Source organism: Panulirus ornatus, chromosome 8 (genome assembly GCF_036320965.1).
Source record: "Panulirus ornatus isolate Po-2019 chromosome 8, ASM3632096v1, whole genome shotgun sequence".
In the NCBI taxonomy this organism is placed as follows: Eukaryota; Metazoa; Arthropoda; class Malacostraca; order Decapoda; family Palinuridae; genus Panulirus; species Panulirus ornatus.
The window spans coordinates 2,892,926-2,916,245 of NC_092231.1; the positions used below are offsets into that span (position 1 = coordinate 2,892,926).

General features: G+C 38.1%; 1 protein-coding gene across 4 annotated transcripts in view; it reads left to right on the forward strand.

Annotated features, from left to right (window-relative positions):
• LOC139749735 (bis(5'-adenosyl)-triphosphatase enpp4-like) overlaps nucleotides 1-23,320 on the forward strand; it is a 50,531-nt gene that overhangs the window by 9,238 nt on the left and 17,973 nt on the right. The window contains exons 4-8 of one of the 4 annotated variants that reach the window (XR_011713027.1): nucleotides 3,176-3,374; nucleotides 7,296-7,505; nucleotides 9,745-9,996; nucleotides 16,901-16,947; nucleotides 18,252-18,506. Coding sequence is in view for 1 of the 4 variants with exons in the window: in XM_071663926.1 (XP_071520027.1) it covers nucleotides 3,176-3,374; nucleotides 7,296-7,505; nucleotides 9,745-9,996 (661 nt within the window). In the remaining 3 variants the exon portion in view is untranslated. The remainder of the gene's footprint in view (nucleotides 1-3,175; nucleotides 3,375-7,295; nucleotides 7,506-9,744; nucleotides 9,997-16,900; nucleotides 16,948-18,251; nucleotides 18,507-23,320) is intronic. The other 3 variants (XR_011713026.1, XR_011713028.1, XM_071663926.1) reach the window with 3 other exon arrangements.

Here is a 23,320-nt window from a genome sequence, read left to right on the forward strand (position 1 = left end):
AATATTTACTCAGGCAAAATGAAATGGAATAGAGGTAGTATGTTCATAACAAATACAGTGCTAAGTAGACTTTAGTTCACAGTAGTAGAAAAATATATGGTCCTTATTTATTATCTCTGAGTGAAAATACGCCATTTTTTCCTCTGATGCTGTGATGGCTGCAACCATAACTTTGTGAACAACCCAGTGGCTTTGGCCATATGGTACCTCTTCATGCCGTTTTACCTATTTGTACATTATGAGGAGAGAATTTTATGCTTGTTAGGCCCCATCCTTTGAACATTCTGTACTATCTTACAATATATGAATGTTGTCTGCATAAACTGTCCTAATTAATTCTGTTCCATTCTTCCACTTATAGCTTTTAAGTATTTCTTTTCATCTTTTTCAATAAGTTTCTTATTTAATTTCATGTTATATCTTCTGGTTGCTCTGTCCCTATATCTTTTAAAAACTTAAAGGCTGTGAACAGGTCACCCCATGCTCCTTTCTCTCCCAGTAACTCAGCTTTTTTTATTCTTGTACCATCTTTGTTGCCCTCCTCTAGATCTTGTCTTTAAGGTCTTTTTCTTCTTTTGTTGTGGCATCCAAATCTGAGATGCATGTTCAAGTTTTGGCCTTAAGTAGGATATAAGTAGCTTGCTGAATATTTGTTTAGTCATACACTCAAAAGCTATGCAGAGAGTTGGTCTCCATAATGATTCTCCTTATATGGGTCTCTGGGGACAGGTTATGGACAATGTCAACTCCTGTGGTAGGAGAACTAGGATATAAGAAATGCTGGCGGGGAAACCCAGATCCTCCCCCACAGACATTCATTAGGTCATGATAATCACACAGTTTATTGTAGTGTCACATAGCCTTACCCATCCCAGCCACCCTCTCACAGACTACTTATTTTACCTAGAAACAGAAATGGACCCTAACATTGCACTTCAACTGCCTTGACAGCCTAATCCCTTCTCTGCAGACCAGGACTAGTAAAGATGATTTATATGTCGATGTTAGATAGGGACTTCTGAAGAGGCATGTTTACTTGGTGTGCTTTTACATGCACCATGTTTTTTACATAGTGATTGTGGAGTTATGATCACAGAAATTCTCATTAACTATATCATATTGTAAAAAACATTTTTTTTCCATTTGGGACAGTTTTAACACATTTGCAATCCACATCAACTTGAATTATGGGTTTAGTGTTCCAACTTGGGGTTGACGATGCATTTTGTAGTCAACATTAACTCAAATTTTGGGGTACTCTTCAATTGATATAGTATTCAGAAATTTTGCAAACTTTGTTAACTTAAATTTTGGTTGTAGTTTCCAATAGGGACTACATTAAACATTTCCGCCAGGTGTTATTGCAAGATTATGGTGTAATGTAGGATACTGTTCTAAAAAAGCATTCAATGTGTAAACCATGTCATTGTACGACCAAGTGTTACTACATACATCACCGCCATACACTAAAAAGTCACTCCTTGACATGTTTGTCATTGTACCTCATCCCAAAATATATCTTTCCAGATCTGCCCTCTCCAGAGGAATGTATTTTATCCTAACTATCTATCTATGTCTCTGATGCCTATTCCAACTGGAACTCCCTCAGGGTTGTTATCATGGCAATAGAGTCTCCATAACTAGTGGACTCCAGTACCGCTTTTTAGCCTTTAGTGCTTTACCCTTAACAGGCCACTGGTGGAGGGGAACTCTAGTGCAGTGTTTGCAGAGGCTCCTACCTAGTGTTTCTACTGACTACTACTACTTATGTCTATCTAATGCTCCTGCTTACTACTTCCTAATGTTTCTACTAAATGTTCCTGTCTAAATGTTCCTATCTTCTACTGCTATCTACTTTTCTTACCATTTTGCCACAAGGCATTGCTAGCACATAGTGCTCGCCGCAGGAAAATCCAGAGTTATGAAGAATGAGCTGTGTGAATTTAGTGTTGTCAAGTGTTATGTGTAACAAGGAGTGATTGTATGTTTGTGGATAGAAAGCCAGTAATCCATGTGTGGATGAGGCAGAAAGAAAAGACAGAGGAGTGCAGTATGACAACCACTGAAGTTGCTAGCTTGCTATGCAACTGTCACTAACCCTCCTGATACCCAGGCGGGTGCAGGTTGTACTTCTCTAATCCAATGCTTCATGGTATGGTAACTCCCATGGTCCGGTAAGTTTTGAATCTGCTGCCATTAGTTTGTGGATCTGCCACCAGGGCAGCAATGTTAGCAGTGCTAAAGTGCCAAAATCTGTTTGCATTACAGCCGAGCTGATTAACAGTCCTGTTAATTTCTTATATTCAGTTTTTTGCTGAAAATGAATATGTGGAATGAGCTAGCAAGACTAGGGGTTGGGAATATGTTTACGTAGGGGGTTCCCTTGAAGGTCAATTTCTGTTTTCTGGCATTTTCTGTAGTCTGGCAACAGCCAAGTCCCAAGGTTGTCGGGTGAAAGAGCTTCAACGTGTAGTACTAGTAACACACATCCCTGGTCATTGGCTTCCTACCATCTACTGCCTACCAGTTACACCCTCAACTCACACACGACTCATTTTTGCATTTGAATCGCCTATCAATGATACCCAGTCTCTTGCATCAAAACTGTTGGCACTTTCACTCAGCTGCTTCCAAAACAGTTGCCTCTATTCATAATTCTTCTCATGGCCACATGCTTAAGCACTAATAATCACCCATATCTTGTAATCCACTTAATTTTTACCCACTCCAGTCTAGATCTCACTTCCTTGCATTTCACACATTTTTACAACTGCTTCAGCAGAAATGCTACCCTTGCCTTAGCTTTCTCCTTCATACTGACCTTTGTTTTATCACTAAGACATTCTCAAACCATTCTTCCCTTACCCTTGAGCTTTGCTTCACTCATAGGCAAATCATCCAGGTTTTTATCAATCTTAGATATGGCTACAACCCATCAGTTGAAACAAACATTCACGCTGTGAACTCCCTGCTTATACCAACACCAATCCAGCAAACACATTGAACATCATTGCAATCCCAGCACAAACAAAACTTCAGAATCTCTTTTCTCTAAAGTCTTTCGGACAGCTTTGCAGACATTCTGAATTTCATGGGATTCTCATAAGTGATTCCAGGGGTAAAGTATATATGTTGTTTCCTTCAGAGTGCATACAATATTTACTATCTTTCACAGATTGATGAAGGTTTAAGATACTTATACCACATGCTGAATGTGCATGAGCTTAAGGACACTGTAGATGTGATCATCTTAAGTGATCATGGCATGAGTGCTGTCAAAGATGAAAACATAATTGACCTGGATACTATAATTGACCCAAACCAGTACTTCACATCAGGAAATTCACCTGTTTTAAACATTTGGACATCATATGGTGAGTAATTAACATGTTCTCATGCATAGAATAAGAGTAATGGGAATTCATTTTGTATTAGAATATGGTCTGATAGTACGTACCTTTAAGTGCCTGTGATGAGGTTATGCTATGTTGGCAAGTATGTAATGGTTAAAGTACATTCAGCCCATTTGACCTTTGTTTTTATGCATTGAAGCAAATTTTGAAATATTAAAAAACAGAATAACAATCCTACCTGTTTAAACAAAGTGTTTCATAGACATTTTAACCTTAGGGAAGTGCTACAGCATTTTAATCTTGGTACATTGCAGCACTTTATGCTCTGCATATTCTTCAACCCATTATGTCTTCCTCTTGTTTCTGATTCCTCCACTCTGCATGGAGATTGAATTAGCTTCTTGTATTATATTGAGAATAGTTCTTTGGAATTCTTGGTATGTCCAGATATGATAGTTTGCTGTTATCATGATCAGAACCCCACTTTTTTTTTTTTTTTTTTTTTTTTCATTTTATAACAGGGAAGGGGCCCGGATAAGTAAGTGTTCACCATATCACCATGGTTTTCTTTTGGTAACTGAGCCTTATGGATACTTCTCCATGTTAGGTAGAGTTGCAGGTTACACATTACACACATATATGCCTCTCGTCAGTGGAAGCATTGGTTCTTTCAACTGCAGGCTGGAAAATTCAGAAATATGGCATACATTGTTAGGACTATATTGATCAGTCATTTGCTGCAGTACGTTAGGATTGAAAGAGTTACAATATGAAGGAAGGGGCAGATAATATCTTGCAAGTAGATATAAAAAGAAATATGATGGAAGGATGGAAACTGAAAATGCAACAAAAATGAATACTAAAGGCAGACCTGTTAAGAATGCACATGAAGCACTTTATTCCAATTAAAAGTATAGGTGTCATGATGAACAGTAAAATCAGAGTTTCTGTTTCTGTTGGTTTTTATTTGTTTTGATAATGACTAGGATTTGAGAAATTGAATTTCTTATAACTAAAGTTGAGTTTTGTGTGTTAGCCTGAATGATGAGAGTTTCTTGGAGTTATGGAATGTGGGTGGGAAACAGTAATAGAGATATAGGTTTGGTAAATGCGTGCTTTTGAAAAATACAACCATACACATAGTCGAGCTAAGAAGGCAGACCTGTTAAGAATGCACATGAAGCACTTTATTCCAATTAAAAGTATAGATCTCATGATGAACATGAAAATCAGAGTTTCTGTTGGTTTTTATTTGTTTTGATAATGACTAGGATTTGAGAAATTGAATTTCTTATAACTAAAGTTGAGTTTTGTGTTGAAAGAGGAATGGTGATTAGGAGTATGTGGTTCAAGAAAAGGTGCATTCATATATATCTTTGGGTAAATGGGATTGGGGATATTGGTGTCTTTAATGGTTTATGTGTTAATAGATAGAGATATAAACAAGAGGTTTACAGGTATTAACATACTGTAAGGGGCAACAGATGGAATAACTGATCACTTTGTGGTGGTGAGTGTGAAAATTAGTGGTGGTCTTACAAAAAGAGGATTTGATATTTGTGTATGTGGTGAAAATGAGCAAAAGTGGCTTGCGTGCAGAAATACCGGGAGGTATTGAGCAAAAAATGGCATAGTGTGCGAGTGAATGAAACTAGGGAAATAGATCAGGAGTGTAATTTTTTAGAGAAGCTCTGCATACCCACTTCTCACAATGTCTTCACTTCCACAAAAGCCTTCTTTCACTTTTTGATCCCAAACAAACACCTAACCTGCTTCCTCTCATCACCTTAAATAGCCAGTGGCTTCCACTCAGCAAAGCACCGACTACTCTGGGCATCACATACAACTCACATGATATTCACTCGCTACACCACAAACATCAACACAAATATTAAACTAACCTCCTGTGATCTTTCTTCTTATGGCCAGGTGCATAAGCACTAATGATTACCCATTTCTAGTCATCCACTTTCATTTTTACCCACATCAATATAGGAGTTACTTCCTTACACTCTATCACACTCTCCCACAACTCCCACTTCAGGAGTAGTGCTGCTCCTTCCTTACCTCTTGTCCTCTCACCAACCCCTGCCTTTACTCTTAAAACATTTCCAAACCATTCATGCCTTTTGCCCTTAAGCTTTGTTTCACCTAGAGCCAGAACATCTAGGTTTCCTTCCCCAAGCATACTACCTATTTCTCCTCTATTCTTATTTCGGTTACATGTACAGACATTTAGACATCCCAGCTTGAGTCTTCGAGGGGGATGAGCACTCCCTGCTTCACTCCTTTTTCTGTTTGTTATTTTAGAAATTGAAATGCAAGAAGGGGGGTTCTTGCTCCATGCTCCTGCCCTCTTTAGTCACCCTGTACGATGTGCAAGAAATACAGAAGTAGAATTCTTTCACCCCTACTCCAGGGATCTTTAGACCTTAATATTAATGTAAAAAGATTTTTTTTTAAAGCCAAAATATATAATTTCATATTGATACAGTAGTTTTGATTTTGTTTTTGGCTATCTTTTACATACTAAAAAGTGCTGAATAACTATTAGATTTTTGTTCTTCACAAATTCTTTGATATTGAATCAGATTTTTAGATGACAGTCTACTTCTGATGAATTTATGGAAAAGTTTTAGATTATCTCCTGCCTTTTCCACAGAAATCATTTCAAAGCTTCTCTGTCTCTCCTTTTTTTTTTTTTTTATGTTTACCTGGTTGTGGTATTTCTGTTGATTTATTATTTATGATTACCTTGTTGATGGGGGACTGTGGTTGTGGTGCATTACACATAACAGCTATAGAATGGATGTAAGCAAATAAGGCACTTTCTTTGTCCATTCCTGGTGCTATCTCACAGACCCAGGAAATGGCAGCATGCATGAAAGAAAATGTAATTAACTCAGGGCTTCTTTTTAAAAAAGAGTCTTGGTTTTGCCCTCAATATTTTTCCAAAGGCTCCTGTCAAAAAGCTTTGCTACTTTGAGTTGAAGGAAAATGTGGACTTCTTTTGAGTGAGATCTTTAATGAAACTTTACTCCCAATGATGCTGCCTAGTCAGAGGTGACTTTTCACCCATGATGTAACCTTATGTAGGCAGAATCTGGTTACACCTTCTTCGTTCTTTATTCTTCATACCACATTGTCCCAATTCACTCTATCCTATGGATGCCTCTCACCCTCCTGCATGTTCATACCCTGAGCATTCACAATATTTTTCACTCCATCCTTTTGTCCCTGATTAGGTCTTTCCATTCTCCTTGTCCCATTCACTTCTGACACATATACTTCTGCTCAGTCAACCTCTCCTCACACATTTTCTCCATATGTCCAGACCATTTCAACACACCCTTTTCAGGTCTTTCAACCATCTCTTCTTATTACTACTCCTCTCTCTTATTCTTATATTATTTACTTGATGAAACCATCTCACACTACATATTTTCCTCATACATTTCATACCCAACACATCCACCCTCCTCAGCATATTCTTTCATCTGTAACCCATGCCACTCATCCAAGCCATGTCATGGAGACTACTGTACCTTCAAACATACCCATTTCCCCCTCTCAAGTGAGGACCTCTGTATCCACACTTACCTTAAAGATTTTGTTTATATCACTTCAGTTTTCATTTGAAGCAGCCATACAATTTATATTTCCATTGCTGGAAAGCGTAGATGAATAGCAGAAAGAGTATGTGAGGATCCTTAATGAATGAATCCCAGGAGAAGGTCAGTGTTTGTGATATTTGGAGTAGATTCTGTTTGTGACTCCTGCTCTATACTAGGAGAAATTGTGAATGTTAATGAATGACTGATTGAATATGAAGATAATCTGAAAAAAATGCCAAAATTGTTGTCATCTTTTACTTAAAGAAGTATGTAATTTCCTTAAAAAGTTGTTAATAAGTTTTTTAGTATCATAGTATTTTTTTTTCAGAGGATCAGTTGGATATCTTTCTCAAGTTACAGAAAGCAAGCAAGATGTCTCATTTTAAAGTGTATACAAAGAGTGATCCACAGCTGTCATCATGGCATTATGCAAACAATTCTCGTATTGGACAAATCATACTTGTTGCTGATGATGGCTATGTCTTCCAGGATTTCAGAGAGCTGATTGATCATTTTAAGAATAAAGGCTTTAAAGATAGTAAGTATTGAGGTTGTGTGTGTGTGTGTGTGTGTGTGTGTGTGTGTGTGTGTGTGTGTGTGTGTGGGGGGGGGGGGGGGGATGAATGTACTCTAAATGTGGTATTCTTTGCCCGCATTTGAATTGTTTTTGATTTATTGTCTTCCCTGGTGTAACAGTTAGTGTTCCTGACCATGACGCATTCATAGGACCCAGGGTTGAGCACATAGGTTTAAATCCTGTCTGTAGCAGTAGGTCCACAGTCAGCCCAGCTATTCATACTTCTGGAGTACTGTATGTCTGGTATGAGCAGCATAAGTTAAAGGGCAAAAAAAGGGCAAGTAGCACACATGAAATTCTCTCCATGTTGAGTTCTACATCAGTGTATATAGAAAATCATTTCTTATCAGTATCAATAACAGATTTGTAGAGAGTATGTTTTCAGAATTCCCAAAAATATCTAACACATAGAGTGTACTTTGGATATTAGGGTTAATTTTCTCTGCAGGCATATGTCTCCTGTCTGCACACCTCTGCTTTTGACCCTTTGTGGAAAATCCAATATTTTTTGACAGTTTGTCATCAGCAACTACCTCCCTCATCACTACCTGTTATCACTTCCCCTTTTGCCCCTTCACCAATGTTTCCATTTGCTCTTTTGTCTTTTGCATATTATTTACCTTCTTCCAAAATGTCTCTATATTTTTCTTAAAGTTTAATGATATTCTCTCACTTCAACTCTCATTTGCTTCCTTTTTCAGCCCCTGCACCTTCATTTTGACCTCCTGCCACTTTCTCTTATGCATCTCCCAATCATTTGCACTCCTTCCCTGTAAGTACCGCCAAAATGCCTTTCTTTTTTCTTTCACTAGCAACTTTACTTCTTCGTCCCACCTTTCACTACTCTTTCTAATCTATCTCCCACCTTAAGCGTGCTACGTGTATGTCTTACATATGCCACCATTGTTTTCCTAAATACCTCTTATTCCTCACATACTTCTCTGACTACATTTACTCTTTTTTTGCCATTCTACATTCAATCTCTCATTGTATTTTGTAACACAAGTCTCCTCTCCAGGCTCACTTACTCTTACCACTCTCTTCTCCCCAGCACTTGTTACCTCTTTCTCAAAAAAACCTGCAAATCTTCACCCTTAGATTCACAAGATAGTGATCAGACATCCCACCAGCTGCCCCTCTCAGCACATTTCATTCAGTAGTCTCTCATTTACATGCCTATCAATTGATATTTAATCTAATAATGCCTGTTGACCATCTTTCCTACTCATATATGTATACTTGCATATAGCTATTTTCCTCTGTTCTTAACGCTACCTCGCTGATGCGGGAAATGGCGAATAGTGTGAAAGAAAAGAGCTATTTTAAACCAGGTATTCCCAATTACCAGTCTTTTTCAGCACACAACTGTATAGGCTCTTCACCATTTCCATTTATCACACTGAATACCCTATGCAACCCGCTTATTTTCTCAACTGCTACATTACTGACCTTCACATTTAAATCACCCATTAGTAATAACTGGTCTCATACATGAAAACAGTTGACACCTCAATCAGCTGTTCCCAAAACTCTTGCCTCTCGTGACCTTTCTTCTCATGGCCAGGTGCATAAGCATCAATAATCACCCATCTTTTGCCATTCACTTTCAGTTTTACCCACATCAATCTGGAATTTACTTCCTTAGATTCTATTGCACACTCGTACAACTTGTGCCTCAGGAGTAGTGCTACTCCTTACTTATCTCTTTTCCTCTCACCAACCCCTGATTTTACTCCAAAGATATTTCCACACCATTCTTACCCTTTACCGTTTTGTTTTGTGGATTGGATTGCTAGTTAGCAGATACTGCCAGACTGACATAAAACAGTCTGAATAGTTGATGTCTAAATACTGGTTGGAAGCCATTTGCCTTTATCACTAATCTTTGAATATATTCCCATTTACATAGTGTGAATTAAATGCATACAACCATGCATTTAATGTGGGTATTTGCAATGGGAGTATCCAGTCATAGCAAATATCAGGGACGTACAGTTCCCTAGTTAAACTTGTTAAGCTGCTACACTTATGTGTTTATCTCTGTTTTCTTTTTATTTGAAAGACTTTATTTAGATATAACTTGTAATGTAACAGTCAGCCTAAGAGAGTCCGCTAAGAAATTAAAACATTTAACAATGACAAGTTTTTAGTAAATAGCACTCATATTTATTATATAGTCATTGTTCTTGATGTTCAACAGTGACAGATACACATGGCGACCATGGTTATCCTGTGGAGGTGGCTAGCATGGAGCCTATATTTGTAGCAGCAGGACCTTCATTCAAGCGAGGATTTCAGGCCCCAGAATTCAGTAATGTAGATGTGTATGTACTTTTATGTCACCTGCTCAGTCTCAATCCTGGACCTCATAATGGCACCTGGGACAACATTTCCTCCATCTTAATGGAGCCAGTATCCTCCACACTGATTCGCCCATTATCAATTGCATTAGGTAAGTCTTGATGCTCTGTAGTGATATTTATGTTTACATCCCACCTCTGCTCTCAGTGTATGCAGGACATTATTTCATTACTCCTGTATCTGAGTGTCTGTATGTGTTTTCTTTAAGCATGTGTCTATTTTTGGCTATGGACACTTTTGTTAGTTTGATAACTCAAGAACATTGCACAATAGAGTATACCTAAGTTTCCCCCTGTGTAGGTGATGAACTGATTAGAAATAGGAGCATGTTTGCATAAATATCTATATTAACTAGAAAGAGAATTTCAGTTGCAAATTATATGAATTAGGATTGCAGATTGAAGGATAGTTAAATTCATAACATTTATGTATAAGACAAAGAAAAATATCATGAATAGGTGATTAGGGCCTTATATTTAACTCTTGGTGGGACATCAGACAATCTAAGTGTCCCATGTATTTTATCGTAGTTTTTTGCACATTAATAATTTGTATGCATATGGGGAGAAGTTTTCATAAAGATGCTAATTGAAAATGTTTAGCTTCTAGAAGCTATAGGAATCTGTAAGTTTGGTACATTTTGTTAGGAAATTCAGGCTTTGCTTATTCTAACCTTATGAGCATGTAAGGAGCTCATTTTAATAGCATTCCACCACAAAGATAATTGAGAATGGAAAATATAGAATGCCTTTGAAAGATTATAAAGCATTTAATGAGCTACACTTAATTTAGGAGTTAATCTGCATATTAACAGTCAGACACCATTTACACTGGCATATCATAGTTGATCATGATTCTTAGATGTTATATTCTCTCATTCACTTTCCCTTCTGTCCTCATTCTAGTACTCATTCTTTTTTTCTTACTGGACATATTTCCTTTTTTAGTTAGGACCTGCACAGTATTTTTGGATAGGGAAACAAATTATTTCTGTTACACAAACCCAGGACCCCTTATTCAAGGGCTTCTACAGTTTCATTGTTGCACTGCACTCAGTTGCAGGGACAGGGTGGATTCATTTGAAGTGAGTTCTTTGATGAGACTGTACTATCTCTCATCTGACAATGATGCAGCTTTGCCGAAAGGGACTTTTTACTCGCGGTGTAACCTCAAGTGGATGGAGTCCAGCACCTGGGAAAACAGTCAACCTGGTTATATTCAACAATGCAGAAATCTGATTTCTCCAGATATGCCTCTCATTTTTACCTGACCATTATTATTAGATTTGAAAATACTGCAGTTCAACCCTTTAGTGATGTCTAACAGGCAAAACCAAATCTTCCACCTTTCCCTGGAAACCCCACATACTGAACATCACAAAATCTTCTCACCAAAAGTTAAGGGCTTTGTATATGAGCAGCTGTTTCCATATATGCAGAGGTCTGACAACCCTGTGTAATGCTCCCATACCTGGGGTGGCTCCTCTTCCATCTCTCTACCAGCTAGATTCATATCAGAGGTCTTCCACCTTATTAGCTCTTTTACTATCATCCCTCTTCAGCCATCTTTTTTTTGTCTGTTGTGATGCTTCCCCTTCATTTTACAACTTGGTTTATTTTTACCATTGTTGTTGTAAGTTGCCTGTGTGTCTCTCAGCTCCTACGACCTAGGCCCATGCTACATGATGAGAGAAACCATATGAGTATTGGCCATTTTGATACCTCTTTCTTTCCATTTACAGCAGAACTGTGAAATTTTCCTTCTCTCATTTTTTCCTTATCTTGTAATTTTTCGCTATTAAGAGTTGGGCCCACAGGCACCCAAGGAGCTCATATTAACCCTATTTTTCAATGATAGTGTTTTGCCATTTCTCCTAAATTAGCTTTGATTGAAGCATACTTTTGCTTGTGCCATAATGAGTAGACAAAAAATATGTCTTGTAACATAGCTTTTAGATAAGAAATAGAAAAACAGTTGTGCCTAATATGGCAAAGTGGAATTTTCAGAGTAGATATTGATCTCATTTCAAGGTTACACTGTTCAGACAAATAACATGAGCTCTTGGATATCAGTTGTAGAAAATAGTAACACATTCATGCACCACATATGCATATGATGTATTTAATGCCATTCATACACTTATCACACCACACCGGTGTCTCATGGAAAAAATTGCCAGAGTGACTTTTTAAGGTACAGATGATACTTTTATACACATGTCCCTTCATAAATGTCTTACCTGATTCCAAAACTTTTAATGTGAAAAGTAATCATAATATGAAGGCATATTATCACATTAATAGGGGAGAAAGTGAAATCTTCCTTTCCTTGCATTTTTATTTAAAATGTCAGAACAAAAGAAGGAGCCAAGCAAGGAGTGTTCTTCCTCTTTGTAGGCTCAGACTGTGGTGTCTGAATGTGTGGATGTGGTTTGTTTGAGTAAAGGAATTTAGATGTTCTAACTTTGAGTGAAACAAAGCTAACGGGGAATTTGGTGAATTGGTTTGAGGAAGTCTAGGGGGTAAAGTCAGTGGTTAACATGAGAATGAGATCTAGGGAAGGGGTAGCTTTACTGGTTAAGGAGTTGTGGAAATGTGTAAGAGGATTAAAGGAAGTGAGACCCAGATTGATGTGGGTAGAAATGGATGTGGATTCTGAGAGGTGGATGATTATTAGTGCTTATACACCTGGAAACGAGAATACTGAGGAAGTCATGCAAATGCTTTAGGAATTGAGAGCGAGTGTCTCCAAATTGTATGCGAGGGATCGAGTATTAGCAATAGGTGATTTGAATGTGATTAGAGGATAAAAAGGCTGTTGAGGGTATGAAAGTGGTGGACAGCTTGTGGAGTTTTGTGCTGGAAAGGGACTGCTGGTTGGGAATACCTAGTTTGAAAAGAGGAACATACATAAGTATTCATGGATGAGTAGGGGAGATGGTAAGAGGGAATTATTGGATCATGTACTACAGTTATTGATCGTTAGCATAGAAGAGACTCATGGATAGGAATGTGTTGAGAGGGGCAGCTGGTGGGATGTCTGATTAATAACTTGGTGGAGACAAGGATGAAGGTTTGTAGAGGCTTTAGGAAAAGAATAAATATGGATCGGAAGGTGGTGCCAGTAAGTGAGCTTGTAAAAGAGGGTTGTGTGAAGAAATGTCAAAAGAGATTGAGTGTAGAATGGCAGAAAGTGAGAGTAAATGAAGCTAGTGGAGTGGATGAGGAATGGGAGGTATTCAAGGCAGCAGTGTTTAAATGTGTTAGAGAATTGTGTGTCATGCAGAAGGTGGGAGATGGGCAGATGAGAAAGGGTAGTGAGTGGTGGGATGAAGTTGCTAGTAAAAGGGAAAAAGAGGTGTGTTCCTGTTATTTGCAGGGAAGGAGCCCAGGTGATAGTAATTGAGAGTTGGAGTGAGTGAGTATCAGTAAACCTCAGAGAGATTTAGAAAATGTTTTGGAAGGAGTTAAGAATGTGAGGAAAAACTAGAAAACATATGAGAACATCAGTAAAGGGGATGGGGGCAGAAGCGTAAGTAGTAAAAGAAAGAGCTGAGGTTAAGAGATGGAAATGTAGTAGTATTTTGATGGACTATTTAATATATTTGATGATATGGTGGCCAATATGGGTTTTTTTGGATGTTGAAGTATGTGAAGTGAGAGAGACATGGAAAGTGGTTCGGTGAAAAGAGAATAGGTGTTGAAAACCTTGCATCAGATGAAGTGTGGCACAGCAGGTGGAGTTAATGGGATTGCAGTTGAATTTTCTAAGAAAAGGGGTGATTGTGTGTTTGATTGGTTAGTTAGGAATTTCTTTGTATGTATGGTGTATGGTGATGTGCCAGAGGATTAGCAGAATGCCTGTATATTGCCATTGTATAAAGGCAAGAGAGACAATGATGAATGTTTGAAATACAGAGGTATAAGTGTGTTAAGTGGACCTGGGAAGTCTTGTGGGAGTGGTGAATGAGAGAGGGGTCACATGCACAGGGTATCAGATTGAGGTGTGACAGTGTGGTTTCAGGAGTGGAAATGGATGTTAGAGTCTTGTGTTTGCATTGAAGAATGTGCATGAGAACTATTTAGAGAAACAGAAGGATTTGTATATTGCATTTATGGATATGGAGAAAGCATATTATGTGATTGATGGAGATGCTTTGTTGAGGATGATATGAAAGTATGGTGTAGGAAGAAAGCAACTAGAAGCAGTGAAAAGTTTTACTAAGCGAGTAAGTTGTTTGTGCAAGTAGGAAGAGAAAAAGGTGGAAGGTTCTAGGTGAATGTGTGTCTACAACAGGTATGTGTGATTTCTCCATGGCTGTGTAATCTGTATATGGATGGGATGGTGAGGATGCTCTTTGAGAGAGGGATAGGACTGTAGTCTGTAACAGAAGGGGAGACTTAGTAGGTAAGGCCGTTACTGTTTGCTGATGCCATGGCATTTGTAGAAAATACAACTTACAAACTGCAGAAGCTTGTTTTTGAATTTGAGAGGATGTGTGAAATGAAGTTGAGAGTTGGTGTTCATACAAGCAAAGTTATGAATAAAGTTTTGTAGTGAAGGGAGACTGGTTGCTTGGAGTGTGAGTTTGAATGGAGAGAATTTGGAGGAAATAGAATGCTTTAGATACCTAGGAGTTGATGTGGCAATGAATGGAACCATACAAGCTGAAGTGAGTCATAAGATGGGATTAGGGTGGAAAGAGATCTCATTGTCTGTGTGGGCAAAGATGGATATGTTTGATGGAATATTATTCCCTTCAGTGCTGTATGGATGCCAGGCATGGGCTTTAGATAAAGATGCACAGAAGAGCTGAGATGTAACTACCTATACAGTACTGTATGGTAAGGGAGTTTTATACTTGTAGGTCCTCATCTCTTGGACATTTTTTGTTATACGACTTCCTACTGTATGTACTCATCTACAGGTTGAATTTCTATGAACAAAAAATGCAAAAATTAAGGGATCACCATATACATGAGTAATATTTTTGAGGGGTCAAAATCTAGGAACCAGACTCAGTAGACATGTTTTATCATGAGATTGGGACCAAGAATTACTATTGAAATATATTTATTTAACTTGAAACTTTTAGAAATATAGAAAAATACATTGTATACCTTAGAATACAAAAATGACACATAACTGGTAAAGTATCTCCCCATCATGGCAGTTTGCTGGCCCCATTGCCAAGCTGACTTGGGACTCATTGCACCATGTAGTTCACTCTCAGCCCAGGGGAGTATCAAAGGGGTGGGTAGGGCAGCACGACACAGACAACACATTGTTCCTCATAAATCATCAGTCCAGTTTCATTTTAGCTCATACACTCACCTCACCCACCTGAGTGTTCATGCCTTGAACTCCTGAGTTAAGTTTCCATTCTAACCCTGGGAATTTCAGTTTTTCAAATTTCAGTTTTTCAAAATTGTGTAAAGAATATATTTACTGTATGATTTGAAAAATTTTCATATGAACATTGAATAAAATTACCTCAGAAGTATGCTTCATACACCACTTTCACTCTGATATTGTGTGCGAGTCTTTGAAATGTTTCAGCACAAATGCTAGAATGTGTAGGAGTAATGCCTGAGTGTCAAGTGAGTTGCTGCCGTGATTCATTGTTTATTTTACCTTACCCAAAAATTTATTATTGATTATTTTTATGTTTTCAGCTTGTGGAAGATTTAGTGTCTGTACAATCACTTTCTACTTGATATGAAGATAGGTAATCTTTGTCAAGTAATTTGTGATCTTATGCTTGGTCCTCTAGATCTAGCTAAGAGCTTTTCAATTTCATTCTTAGAAAAAACACACGAGACTATATTATCAATGGCATGGCTAGAAGATAAGTGACAGAAGGGACAAATTGTTGTCCACTGCTACCTCAGCAGCCACCCAGGCTCAGTGGATGGCCTTGAAATAGAGGCATGAAACTCGATGCATGAATTTACATTCAGAGATGTTGTCTGGTTCATGTGATTATCTGACTGTATGAGTTAAGGGGTTGATACTTAAAAGCCTGCACTCCAACCTTCCATCACCTTGGTCCTCCCTTACCTCTAGCTCCTTCCACTTCTGACTCGTGCCCCTTTTTGTCTTTCTTCAATCATCCTCTCTATATGATCATACCATTTCAGTACACCCTGGTCAGCTCTTTCAGTTTGGATACAGTTGTTACCACACCTCTTTTATACATTGTTATTCCATACATTATCAACCCACCTCACTTCATTTATGTCCCTCAGGCATTTCAGTTCCACCTTCTTCATATCTTTTGCATTCAATGCCCAAGACATGCATCCATATAACAGTGTCAGGACTGCTTTACCTTCAGACATCCCCATCTTTGTCCTAACAAACAGGGACCTCTCTTTTCACATTCTTTAGCCCCTTCTCTCACCTTGTGACTCACTTCAGATCCCATGGATCCATCCATTGCCATGGACATCCACTACCAAGTTCATAAAACCTTTCCTCTACTGCCCATTCATATTTACACTCAGACCATCATTTCTCATCTCCCTGCTGCATCTCATTACCATACTTTTGTTCACATGTATTGTAATCTTTCTCTTTTCACACTCCCCGAAACTTTGTCACCAGCTTCTGGCATATGCAGAGAGCAAGCGGTTCTTCTCCCATTCCTCCCAATCTCCAGCACGCTAGAAACCTACCCCTTGATCTTAGACCCTCAGATTTACCTCCCTTACCGTCTTATCTGTAAGCAGAGTAAACATCCACTGTAACATCACACATCCTTGATGCAGAGTAAACATCCTTTGTGACATCACACATCCTTGATGCAGAGTAAACATCCACTGTGACATCACACATCCTTGATGCATATGCATTATTGGAGGGAACCGCCCATTCGTGATTTATGGATATCTTTTTTCACATAATTGTGTGCTTAATGTTTATTTGGTTTTTCTGTTTGATGAATGATGTTATAATTATTCTCTTCAATAACATTCTTTTTCTTTTGTGGTCAGGAATATCTACGATATGCTTCTTGGTGCAACACTTTTCTTATTACCAGGTATTTTGTGATTATCTTAGAAGTTCTTTGTTTCACATCCTCTTTTGTTGTTTTGGTAGCCTTTGTCAAGCCATGCAATGTTCTCAATGCGAGTTTGAACATGAAGCTTTGGCAGAATCATAGGATATTACTGCATGTTGTGTTTGCAGACCTTATCAGTTTTTCCATTTTGACCCTTTCCAAATAGTTATCTGTAACATTTGAATTCAGTATTTCCTTATATACTTTAGCTTTCCCTGCCCAGTCAATTGATTCCATTTTGGGTGTGGGGGTTAACTAAGATAGGGCATTAATAATCACCTAGTCCTTGTCTTTCATGTTCTATGATTATGCTGTAACATGATTCCAGACCCTCAAATTTTAGTACTGCATGTTGACAGTGAACCGTAGCTTTTTTCTATGCTTACCAACAGACACAGTACTGATATGCTGCGGAATGATAGCACTCATTCTTAATTTGCATGGTTATATGCATGCTGTGGATACAGTTGTATACTGAATTTTAGATAGAGCTGTTTTTGTAAGTTTTTCGTTCCTTTCTTTCTCCACTTACCATGGAAGAAAGTGCTAATGCGGTGCTGTAAACAGACATTTTTTGTATAAGCCTTCGGTAATTGATGAAAGGTTTTTGATATTTTGAGTAAGTAGATGATTCCTCTTGCTATATTTATACAGTAGTAGTAGTGATAAAATATTGAAGATTGTTGAGAAAAAGAGACAGGAAATATAAATGAATGAGTAAGATGGGTAAGAATATGCAAAAGGCTAAGAAGATAAATATACTGATCTTTCATTATGAAAGCACTATTGTTGAAGAAGGGCTTATCATGTCTTCCATATTCTTGTCTTTTCTTAACGAAAATCTTTTGATATGAGTCACAGTCCTTTAGCTAATATAGATAATAGGCAGCCTAGCATAATCATATATGAAGTCACAATATCAAACAAGGGCTTAAATAACCATGTGTTCATCAGTCATAGGCAGAGCTTGCTAAAGTGGGGAAGGCAATTAGTTAAGAAAAATTTTTTATGGCCTTTAGAAAACACAAGTTAACCCTACCTCTTTTGAATGGTAACATACTATGGTACTGGTACTCCTGAGTCAGCAAGTTAGTTTTGAAGAACCAGAATATGTATTAATCATTTATGAAAAATGCCAAATGATTGTATGTGTATTGGTAAAATGAACTAGGAAGATATGCTCAATGTTGTCCAGACTATTGTGGTTGTTGAATTTTATGTTCTTACATATTTTCTTACAATTTCATTGCTTTCCAAGTTCTCTTCACCATCTCATTTCACAGCTGTTGTGATTATATTCTTGCCTGCAAACCCTTGTCAAGGACAGATGTGCTCTAATGATGCGCTCGCTGACCCAGTTTCAAACATGTGTTTTTGTGTGCTGCTTAGTGACCCACTTAAATCTTAGTGAAGTCCCTTGAATTTTAGTGAAATCCTTTGAGTCTTGGTGCAATCCTAGAAGATGGCTGCAACTTCTTGAGTTGCCTACCTTAGGTGCCATTGGGAGTTCACCAGGGACTTTCTCTTCAGAGAAGAAGGTGAGTGCAACTCTTGTTTGTTCTCACCTCTTGTTTGTTCTGCGACGTATTTGACACGCTTTTGGTAGGTGTTAGGAAAACCAGTGAAGCCTTGGAGAAACTAGATGTTAGGATAAAAGGGTGGGAAGAGGAAGCTGGGTTCTTGATGGCAAAAGTGGTTGCAATACAGGAAACAGACACAGGAATATCATCTGGGATAGATAGCTTAGATAGTAGGATAGCAACCATTGAGACAAAGTTGGAAGATACTTCCACCTTCCAACTTGCAGGGAAAACTTGTCGCCGCATTACTGAACAACCTATGAGCAACAAACTCTTCACTCACAATGGGTTTAGCGTATTAGATGATGAAGTACAGGATGATCGTAGCATCATCCTGGTCGGGGACTCTATGTAGTCAGACATCGGAACCAGGAGTTCTGCGTGAAGGGTAGAAATAGGAAGAACTTGCATTATGTTGGAGCTAGGATAGAACATGTCCAAATAAGTTTGATGATATAGTCTCAAACAATCCTGAGTATATGTTTTTTGTTGTTCAGTTGGGAACAAACAATGCATTTAATGGGAAATTAGAAGAAATATTAGTGAAGTATAGGGGACATGTTAGCAAGTTTAAAGAAAGTCACAGGAAGCTTATAATATCGGAATTGCTGCCAAGGTATGATAGATCTCTGCACACTAGGGATGGTCTCCACTTAAATCGAATAGGGAAAGCCCATCCTGGAAGAGTATTGGATGAGAACATTAGGCCTATTTTTTTTTTTATAGAGATAAATTGTTCAGGAGAGCAAATCAGGGTTGAGCTAACAAAGAAACTAGGAGAGTAGGGGAGGGTGAGAGGGGTGGGTGGTTTGGTGCAGGGGGAATGTGAGTGCGAAAGGAATCTGAGGCACAAGGCTTCCAGTTTGACCACTATAAAGTTAGCGGTAGAGGATGGATTGCACCTTGGTGGTAGGCATCCTTGGGGAGTAGCCTTAATCTCACAGACAGAGGAGTTAGCAAAGAATGGTCAGGTAGAGTCAGTTGGGGACTACTCAGGCAGTATACGTAGTGGGTTAGCACAGCTAGAGGTCAACTCACTGGTAACTCTTAGGACATGGCAAGGAATACAAAAGGAATGAATTGTGGAGTGGTAGAATGGGTGAAATGTAATACTTTGAGGTGGTTTGGACATGTGGAAAGAATGCAAGACTGGGAGTTTACAAGGAGAGTGTATGATAGTACAATTAAAGGTGTTGGTGTGAGTGGAAGATCACTTGTGACATTGGCAAATATGATAGAGGAATACTGGAAAGAGAAAAACAGGAAAAATGCATGGTATGGTGTATGCAAGGGAGGCATGTAAGGACAGGGATAAGTGGAGATTCTTTTGCTATGGCCACCCCTTGGTGGGAGTTGCTGGATGGAACAGGCATCAGAGATATAGGTAGATAGATAGAAGTGCAAAGTTATCCACTTTGGAGACAAGACGATACATTACCATTACAAACTATTCAGAAACTCTCTAACTAAAGTAAATGAAGAAAAGGGCCTTAGAGTTGTCATTAGCAACAATCTGAAGTATACGAAACAGTGTCAAGCAGCAAGTAAAAAAGGCAACCAAATGTTCGGTTTCATAGCCAGGAATTATATTACAAGACACCAGAAACAATACTCACACTTTATAATTCTCTAGTAAGACCACATGCTGAATATGCATTCCAGTTTTGGTCCCCAAATTATAAAAAAGACCATAGAAATTTAGAGAAAGTACAAAGACACAAGACAAAATCAATCCGGTCCCTTAGAAATTTGGTATACGAAGAGGCTAAAATGATTGGATCACTTCTCCCTTAAGAAATGTAGACTTTGGGGTAACTTATTCTAAGTGTTCAAAATTCTGAACAAGTTTGATAAAGTAAATCATGAACATCTTTTTTGAAATACAAGAAAATATGGTTACCAGGAAAGATGGAATAAAACTCAAAACTAAAAGATGCATAGACATGGGAAAAAGCTTCTTTTGCTATAGGTATGTTGATCAGACATAGTGAATGCTGAGACTATAGATACCTTCAAAAGTTGTTAAGACAAATGTTTTATAAATTTAGGTATACTCTGAGAAAAATGCTAGAAATGAACTGTATAAACAACAGTGGTAACGGGGACACTATAAGGCTAACGTGCCTCAGCAGGGAGTCGGTGATAGCTTAAAAACTACTGAGAGGAATTACATTTTTTTTGCCAAGTTAAGCTTTTTTTTTTTACCAGACAACCCTTTCATGGGCCTATCAGGCTTCCTGTCATCTGTCTTTCTCATGTAAACTCATGTAAACTGTGGATACACTTTTCATCATATCTTCTAGTTCTCTGCATATTTAATCCTTTATATAACTCTTTCCTCTGAATTCTTCAGCCTGATTAGTTGCTCTTTAACTGAAAGTAAAAGTTGTGGCATTTATTGAATAGCTTTGGTTTTCACCTGCCTTGTCAACGATACTTTTTTTGAAGTCTTTTTCGCGTCTTTCTTCTTACCATATTATTTACCATATTATGTCAAAAGACATAAGAGTTTAGGGATGTAGTATGGAGAAGATTTAGGTAGCACAACAGCCACACAACATTTAGAAGACATAGGAGGGTGAGGAATGAGTATGATATGATAAGAAGGGAGGGGCAAAGAGAGACTTCAAAAAAAGCATCACAAATAAGGCCGGTGAAAACCAAAGCTATTCCACAAATGCCACGAGTTTTACTTTCAGTGAAAGAGCTGCTAATTAGGCTGAAGAATTTATAGAAAAGAGTTATCTAAAAGGGTTAAATATGCAGAGAACTGAATGATAAGCTGAAAAGTGTAATCACAGTTTACATGAGTTTACATGAGAAAGACAGACAACAGGAGGCCTGATTGGCCCAAGACTGAATTGTCTGGTATGAAATGAAAAAAAACTTTAACCTGACAAGAAAATGTAATTCCTCTCAGCAGTGTTTTAAACTATCACCGACTCCTCACTGCTGCACATTATCCTTTCAGTGGCCCCGTTACTAGTGTCATTTATACAGTGTATTTCTGGCATTTTTCTCAGAGTATAACTGAATTTATAAAATATTTGTCTAAACAACTTTTGAAGGTGTTTATAATCTTAGCATTTACTACCTCTGACGGTAACTTATTCTAGAGCTCAACACACCTATAGGAAAAGGAGCTTTCACCCATGGCCATATAATATCTTTTAGCTTTGAGGTTAATTACATTTGTCCTAGTAACTGTATTTTCTTGTATTTCAAAAAGATGTTTGTGATTTACTTAATCAAACTTGTTCTTAATTTTGAACATTTGTTTTAAGTCACCACGAAGCCTACATTTTTTAAGTGAGAAGAGATCAAATCATTTAAGCTTCTCATCATATGCCAGATTTCTAAGGGATGGTATCAATTTTGTCGTGCATCTTTGATCTTGCTCTAATTTTTCCTCTTCTTTTTTATAGTTTGGGGACCAAGACTGGAATGCATATTCAAGGTGTGGTCTTACTAGAGAATCATAAAGTGTGAGAATTGTTTCTGGTGGTTTGTAATCTATATTCTTGGCTATGAAATCTAACATTTGGCTGCCTTTTTTACTTGCTGCTTGACACTGTTTAGTGTGCTTCAGATTGTTGCTAATGACAACTCCAAGGCCCTTTTCGTCATTTACTTTAGTTAGAGAGTTTCCAAATAGTTTATAGTGGTAATATCTATTCTTTTTCCCAAAGTGGATAACTTTACACTTCTATCTATCTACCAATATCTCTGACACCCGTTCTCTCTGAGAACTCCCACCAAGGGGTGACCATGGCAAAAGAGTCTCCACTTATCCCTGTCCTTACATTTCTCCCTTGCATTCACCATTCAACACAATTTTCCTGTTTCTCTCCCTCCAGTATTCCTCCACCCTATTTGCCCATGTCGCAGGTGGTCTTCCACTCACACCAACCCCTTTAATTGTACTGTCATACACTCTCCTTGTAAACTCACAGTTTTGCACTCTTTCCAGATGCCCAAACCACCTCAAAGTATTACATTTCATCCATTCTACTGCTCTATAATTCATTCCCTTTGCATTCCTTGCCATATCACATTTCTCATACACCCTCTTATTTCTTTCTTCATTCCATTTACTCACACCACATGCTCTTCTCAAATAGCTCATTTCCACAGCCTGGATTCTTGACCTCTGTGCCTCATTCAAATCCATGTTTCAACTGCATAGATCATGGTTGGGAGGACAATGCTGTCCCTTGATCCTCTCTTCACTTCCATACTTACAGCTCTACCCTTCATTATTGATACTTAAATTTCCTCACTTCTTCCAGTCTCCCCCCCCCCCCCCCCCCATATCCACTGCACAATTTAGTACACTCTCTTCTTTCACTCAATATGGTTTTGCAAAGTCTATTCTTTCACTCCATTTCCTTTCAAACACCATTACTTTACTTTTCCTTGCATTTACCTTCAATCTCCACCACTTATACAACCATAAAATGCACCTACAACCTTCTGCAACTACTCTTCACTTTGCAAAGCAACACAGTATCATCCACAAGCAGGCTTACCACTAGTCACCATATCTCACTGCCACACTCCATCTATGTTCCCCTTTACTTTAGTTTTGCTTTCATCTTTCTTATCACTCCATCCATATATATATTAAAAAGCCACGGTGACATCATACAGCCCTGCCTCACACCTACATGTATCTCAAAACATTCGCTCAGCTCTCCATCCTCTCTTACACATGCATTTGCTCCTCTGTTGGAACTTCACACTTGTCTTCATTAAACATCATTTGTCATATG